A 7,580-nucleotide genomic window follows, 5' to 3' on the forward strand; every position below is an offset into this window, starting at 1 on the left:
TCTTTTGAAATATACAATTTCAAATGTACCACAGTTGTATAGTTGAGCAATTTTCCTCATAATAAATTTATTTTTAATTTTTGCCAGTAGTTTCTTAACTTTATCACTCCTCTAAAAATCTTTAGGGACATTTGAGTTTTCATCTGTCATAAGAACAAACCCAAACCCCACATGGTACTAACATAAATAATTGTGGCTTCAAACATCCCAAATGAGAATATATATATATATATATATATATATATATTCATATATATACTCAGATCTTTTAACCTTGAGCAAATTTAACTCCTATTTCATTTTCTCCAACGGCCCTGTAGCATCTGAAGTAAAAATACACCTGTGAATCCTGTGTGGGCATTATCATAATTTGAGCTAATTTGTTTTTTTTTTTTTTTTCATTCAGCTCAAATTCCTACAATGATATTTTTTATTAATTGCTTCATTTTTTAAAGATTTAAAATATTTTTTTTCTGCATGTACATGCACTGAATGCATGTTTAGTTCCCAAGGCCTAAAGAAAGCATGGAAATCTCTTGACTCTAGAATTAAAATTGTGAATAGGGATGTAAATGTTGGGAAAAGAACCAAGATCCTCTGAAATAGAGGCAAGTGCTCTTAACCACTGAGTCACATTTCTAGCCCCTATTTATTTAGTTTTAGATGGGTTCTTGTACTGGCTAGCTGTGTCAACTTGACACAGCTGGAGTTATCACAGAAAAAGTAGCTTCAGTTGAGGAAATGTCTCCATGAGATCCAACTGTAAGGCATTTTCTCAATTAGTGATCAAGGGGGAAAGACCCCTTTTGGGTGGGACCATCTCTGGGCTGGTAATCTTGGTTCTATAAGAGAGCAGGCTGAGCAAGCCAGGAGAAGCAAGCCAGTAAAGAACATCCCTCCATGGCCTCTGCATCAGCTCCTGCTTCCTGACCTGCTTGAGTTCCAGTCCTGACTTCCTTGGTGATGAACAGCAGTATGGAAGTGTAAGCCAAATAAAGCCTTTCCTCCCCAACTTGCTTCTTGGTCATGATGTTTGTGCAGGAATAGAAACCCTGATTAAGACAGTTCTCAAGTAGCCAGGGCTAGAATCTCAGAACTTGCTCTTGAGCCAAGGATAACCTTTAATTCCTAACTCTCCTGCCTACAATGTCCAAACATGATCTTCTATGAGTTCTTCAGTAAACTTTGCTGTTACTGCTCCTGTTCTTCTTTTTGCTGACAGAGTCTTGTTACTCAGCCTGGCCAGTTAAAGAAGATAGTAAAATAGATAAAGTAAATAGTAAATGTGGATCAACACTGGACGAGAATAATCTTATCATGGAACAGATGGCATTAATTGCTGAGAATAAGTGAAAGGATGAAGTGGCAGAGGCCACTTCATTTCATTTTATAACATCCTTTGGATTATAAGGTGTGATAAACAAACATGCATTCCAATGAATGTCATAGTTTAATAGGTTTCTCTGCTTTTCTTTCTGCAATCTGCCTAAGGAGTTGAAGCATCCTGCAGACTGCTTATGTTTCAGGAATCTTAATGTTATCAATACAGTCAGCTCCTCTTAAATCTATCAAATGTAATTCACAGTTGGGTTTGAGTCATCTGTTGAATAAACACCTGCAAGTAAGTCATCTTTTAACATAATATGCTTCTGTATATTTCCTCATTATGAAAAACACTGAGAAAAGGTGCTAAATGTCCATAAGAGTTCTACAAATGATGTAGCATTTAAGGTAAAAGTTTTAAAGGTTCTGTTATATGTGTTGCCTAGCTGCTTCAGAATATGTGCACTTTAGCAACCTATACAGCCACAGATCAAGGTATAGCACATTTATTAGCCTTCAATTTGGCTCTGTTATAAAAGTAAATCTGATCTATAAACTCATTTTTAAAATAATTTTATATTCCTTGAAAATGCCATATATTTATACACATTTTAACTGCAGCCATTATTCTCCACTACCCTCCAACTCCTACCCCCTCTCCACCCTATATCTCTCCCATCTTCATGAGGTTTTTATATTTTTGTTATTGATAACAGAATGTGCATGTTAACTGGCCTTTCTGACAAACTGCTTTATAAATAATTATGTTTAATCTCATAGATTTGTGCTGCTTTCAACTCAAGTCAGAAATGCTCCTTTCTGCTTTGGATAACAGTTAATGTATACTCATAACTGGTCTAAGTCCTAATTATAAATAATTCTGAGTGCTCATCTGTGGATGGGTCACCTATTTCCTAAGGACTCTTGATGAGTGTACAACCTAAATTTAAAAGGACTGCCACAACCAGGCAGCATACACCACCTTATACGAGGCCCACAACATATATTCAACAGAGGACTGCCGAGTATTGATTCAGTGAGAGAAGATGCCTCTAGGTTAGGGGGTGTGGGTGGTTGGGAGTATGGATGTATCCTCTTGGTGACTGGTGGGGAAGTATAGGTTGTGGAAGACTCAGAGGGTGGGCAGGGAGGGGAATAAAGACTGGACTGTTAAAAAGATTAAAGAATAATTTTAAAAAGAAACTGGCTAATGGTACTGATAAAGTAAAAATGTCTTTCTTGATACTTCTAACATAACCTAAAGATCAAATATAATTGGATAGTTTTATATATACATATACATATATATATATATATATCATGTGTTATAAGTTTTTTCTCTTTATGTATATGGGAGACAAAATTCTTATTAAGCAAGGATAAAAGGAAGTTACTGATATATATATATATATGTATATGTATATATATATGTATATATATATATACATACATACACACACACACACATATATATATGTATATATATATATGTATGTATATATGTATATATATATATATGTATGTATGTATGTATATATATATATATATATATATATATATATATATGTATATATATATATATATATATATATATATATATATATGGAGAAATGCCAAATGTGAAATAAAGTACTTTATTACTTCCACTGCGTATTATGACTTTATACTCTATTCCTGGTTCAGTATACTTTAGTGAAATTGAACTTAGGTGGCCTATTCTTGCTAGACCCAATCCCAAATTTTAAGATATGATTACCTTGAGAACATCTGTGAAGTATGGATGAAAAATGATGTCACCTATAAGAAAACACAAGTCATGATAGTGTAACATCCTCCAAAGTCATAGTATAGGATGGGCCCTGAAAATGTGAAATCAATATCTTTCTAAGATAATCTCTCTTCTCTCTTCCCAACTGTTCCCTCCCCTAGTTCAATCCCTTCCCCTTCCTTACACCCATATTTCTCTCCCACCTTCTTGCCATTTCCTTCTTTTTCAGCCCAATTCTTTCCCATATCTACTTCCACATTCCTCTTCTTCCTCCCATGTTCTCCTCCTTCTCCTATCCCATTCATTCCTCTTCAATACTTCCAGTGGTATCTTCTAGTTGAAGAATTATGATCTAGGAAAAATATGAAAATGTTAATAGTTATGCTTATTAGACTTTCATCTTCTTCAGTGTTCTTTAGTTTTTGATAAGCCGTTTTTATAATTAAAAGAAAATGGTAAGTCTTTATAGCATGGCAGTTTATTTGATATTTACTCCAGGTACAATAAAAGAACATGATAATGTATCAAATGATGAAATAATTTTTAAAAGGCAATGTAGAACACATTACAAAGAAAATACGGTTTCTTTAGTTTTCAATTACACAATATACAACGAAGAAAATTTTTAAAATACTATACCATATTTAACACCTTAGTGGTAAACAATACTTTTGCTAACAGACCAATAAATCACATAAACAAACCCACAAAAATCTACTTGATCCTGACATTTTTAAATATATTCTCATCTTTTTTTCAAGCAACTACATTTCACAATAGAATGTTTCAGTTGTTATTATTACTACATTTCTATGGCAAAGTAATGAAGGCACATCTAGTGCAAGCAGATTTAAGTCTTTAGTCTTCTGGGCTGAAAAAAAGAAAGAGAAAACACATGTATATTGGCATTTAAAATGTTGCTTATTCAGGCAAGGATTTCTCTAACAAATCTGACAATTTTCACAGGTACAATCTAATAGCAACATGACAAAAACTGACTTCACAAAACCAACACTGTAGCACCAAACAAAACATGCTTTGGAAATTAACAGCAGTTTACATATTTTGAAGAATATTACAATACAACAGGCAAGATAGAATAAACAGAAGCTTAAGACACTTTTTAAGACATTACCAGGAAAAATGAAAACACCAGACTATAAGGAGTAATACTGTTCAGGTTATGGGGCAAGTTTTCTATTTTAGAAGTTTAGATGACTCTATTTCACTTCTGCTTGCTTAACTTTTTAGGATTCTTGAAAGATTTTTCAGCTTGCCCTTTCTACTTGTAGTACTTCCTATTTCCATAATCCCTGAAATCATGGTAGTAGGGATCATTGATTTCTCCTGTGAAGTAATAGATTGACTTCAAGATGACATTATCATGCAAAATTTGACCAATCTCAAAGTCCTCATCAAGGATAGCATCTTCTCTTGGTTCCAGCTTCCCAATCAAAGGAATCTCAGGAGGACTGAAGAAATTGAAGAAGGATGCATTAGGAACCACTCTTGGCTGGACTTCAATTTCCCCTGTAATACCAGGGCGACTCCGGGTGGTTGTCACCGTAACATCTTTTCCTCGTCTCCAATCTATTTTGCAGCCTTTACACTCTTCAATTTCCCATCCCCACGCGAAGAACGGGTCGTAGTGATCTGGTTTTGACCTTATTATGTATGTCTTCATCAGGAGCTCATTTCTGAAGTATGGGTTAGGTAGAAAATGAAATTCAAAAGTGTAACCAATAGGCTGGCCAGGGTTTGAGAACTTCAGGCTCACATCAGATAAGAACTTCAAAATGGGTTCATCACACTTTTGAATCATAGGCCCAAGCTTATCAACATTCTTTAAAACAGTCAGCCAGTAGTCAGGAATACCTTTAGGATCTTCTTTCTTAGGTTTTCCCTTTCGAGCCCTTTTAATATTGACTCCTTCTTCAGGCCTTGTCTCGGGGACCCTTTTTTGAGCCTCTCTTGCTGGAGCCTTTGGTGTAAATTCTTCTGTAGGTTGATCCTTAGTTTCTGTATTTGCCTGGGTAACTTCTTTGAGGTCTTCTTTTTCTTCAGGAGCTTTATCTATACAATCCGTAGAGTCTGCTTTTTCTTCACCTTTTACCTCAGGAATTTCTTTAGAGGATTCCTGTTCTTCAGCTTTTTCTTCAGCACTTTCTTTTGGAATTTCTTTTTCTTCAGTTTTCACCTCAGGAGTTTCTTTGGGAGCCTCCTCTTCTTCAACTTTTGCCTCAGGAACTTCTTCTGGAACATGCTTTCCTTCTTCCTTCACTTCAGCTTTTTCATTACAGCTTTCTTCTTCCTCCTCACCCTCTAAGGGTGGCATTTCATTAGGTGTGTCATCATGCATTTCTTCATCACCACTGAACTCTTCTTCTGAATTCCATTCACACTCTTCTTCTGTAGGCTCATATTCTGCATTTATGATCTGAAAACGCTTATCATATAGAGGCTTATTGAGTTCAGCATACTTTCTTTCAAGATCATGAATTGCCCTTAAGAACAAGGTGTCTACCTTGTCACATTCATTCTGAATATTTCTGAGTGCCTGGACCCGATTTCTTACGGCTTGGGGCAGCTTATCCAAGAAAAGTTTCCCGGAGGGACGTCGCTGGGCCCTTCTGGAAGGCTCAGGTACCCTCTTCTTTCTGTTTAAATGACTGCCATTGCTGCTGCTGCCACTGCTACCGCTACTGCTGCTGCTGCTGCTGCTGCTGCTACTGCTGCTGCTGCTGCTGCTACTGCTGCCACTGCTGCTGCTGCTGCCGCTGCTGCTGCAACTAGTGGTACTGCTAGAGCTATTGCTGTCAGATTCATCCCCAGAATCACAAGCTCTGCTAGCCATCGCCTCTTCAGCAACCCCATGGGCACCAGGTTCTGTGACCATTTTAGGATCCGCTTCTGCCATACTGTTAGCCCCGTACACCTATTTAAGGTGGTGACAACAGCAGAGATCGTGCACCCAGAGACGGACAGAAAAGGACTCACGGATGCTCCGGTGGCGGCGGCGGTGGGGGCGGTGGCAGCGGTGGCAGCGGTGGCGAAGGCCGGAGAGGGTCGGGCGGCGGAGACTGCAGCGGCGGCGGCCTGGATCCAGTGGCAACACGGACTGCAGCAGCTGTGGCAGTGGCGCGGTGGGGGCGGGGTCACAGAGGCAGCGCGCAGGAAACCGCAGCAGGGGAAGCAGCCTGGAGCCTTAGCTACGAGGCTTGTCAGGCCGCAATGGACCTGCGCCGAGACCTGCTGCAGTCCAATGACGCAGTACTGGACTCAGAACCGTCTCCTGGGTTAGGATGGGCAGCCCCTCCCTTGTTGACAGCCCTCTGGTTAAATTAGTTCCCAGGATGCCTTCATTTCACTCCTTATTTGCTGAGAGGACTTGATTGACTAGTGTTGCGGCCAAAGAATGGCCAAAGACTAACGCCATTCCTCTAGGCTCCTCCCACCTTCCCATATGCACCTGGGTTGCTAAGGCAAATATCCCCAAAGACGGCTCCTCCCACCTTTTCAAAATTCTCTCCTTACATGTTTTTAATTCAAAGAGAAAATAGACAAGAGCTAAAAACGCCAGCTATAGTTACTAACAAAGGAAGAAAACTTCCCCTCCTCAATTCCTATTTGGTTGATCACGACCTCCACACAGCAAACTGTTAATAATAATAATAATAATAAAAGTGAAAATGCTTTAAATGACGTCATTGAATTCTGTGACTGTGAATGACTGAGGAAAAATAAAGAACACATACGCAAGCAAACAAGATTTTCTCTAAATATTCCATGAGCATGTGTTTTACACTGTAAAGGGGGGAGTCGTTTATTGGCAAAAGCGGGAGAGGCTAGACAGCAGGCATATTTCATTCTACATAGTGGATTTAATAAGTGATGTCTGTGATGTTTGGCAAACCTGGTTTATATCCATCTACAAGGTTTGCAAACCCATGTTGCTGTGAGTCAGTTACACCATTTTTAAAAATCTGTTTTAAAGGTAGAATATTTTATACTCTAATCTTACTGCTAAATTTCCACGTAGTTCTTTTTAAAGCTTGTACAAACATTTTAGATAAAACAAAGGGTTATCTAAGTGTTAGGGAATATTTTTTTAAAGGCAGATGATTTGTTTCAGACTTTTGTGCAGCAGGTTTCAGTTCCACGAAAAGCAGGATGGGAGGGGGAGATTTGTTTTAATGCAAGTTAAATGTTAAATGTTTAAGATGTCATCTGCCACCAATTTCGTTCTAATTTGAAATTGTAACTATATTAAAGGGTAATTTGTAAGTCAAGTAATATGTGAAAAAACTTTTTCAAAATGAGGTTTAAAAACAGATATCTATTGTTTTTATTTACAGGATTCAGGTCTGCTACAACCCAAAAGACCAGTGTCTATTTTTCATTAAAAGGTAAGGGATATATTAACCACCTTTTTTGAATGAATGAACAGAATTGCCCCTTGGTACTTAAATAAAAATTCATAAGCTATAAT

General features: G+C 37.8%; 1 protein-coding gene across 1 annotated transcript; it reads right to left on the bottom strand.

Moving 5' to 3' along the window:
* Window positions 1–3,553: 3,553 nt before the first annotated feature.
* On the bottom strand, window positions 3,554–6,382 carry Nap1l3 (nucleosome assembly protein 1 like 3). The gene has a single exon (XM_021153938.2). It carries the CDS (start codon window positions 6,006–6,008, stop codon window positions 4,374–4,376), a length of 1,635 nt encoding a protein of 544 aa, XP_021009597.1. The 5' UTR covers window positions 6,009–6,382; the 3' UTR covers window positions 3,554–4,373.
* Between the last annotated feature and the right edge of the window lie 1,198 nt (window positions 6,383–7,580).

The sequence above is a fragment of the Mus caroli genome, chromosome X (assembly GCF_900094665.2).
Source record: "Mus caroli chromosome X, CAROLI_EIJ_v1.1, whole genome shotgun sequence".
Classification (NCBI taxonomy): Eukaryota; Metazoa; Chordata; class Mammalia; order Rodentia; family Muridae; genus Mus; species Mus caroli.

What these genes read in the sequence shown, in the direction of transcription:
- Nap1l3 (XM_021153938.2), bottom strand. Translation starts at nt 6,008, where the DNA reads ATGGCAGAAGCGGATCCTAAAATGGTCACAGAACCTGGTGCCCATGGG.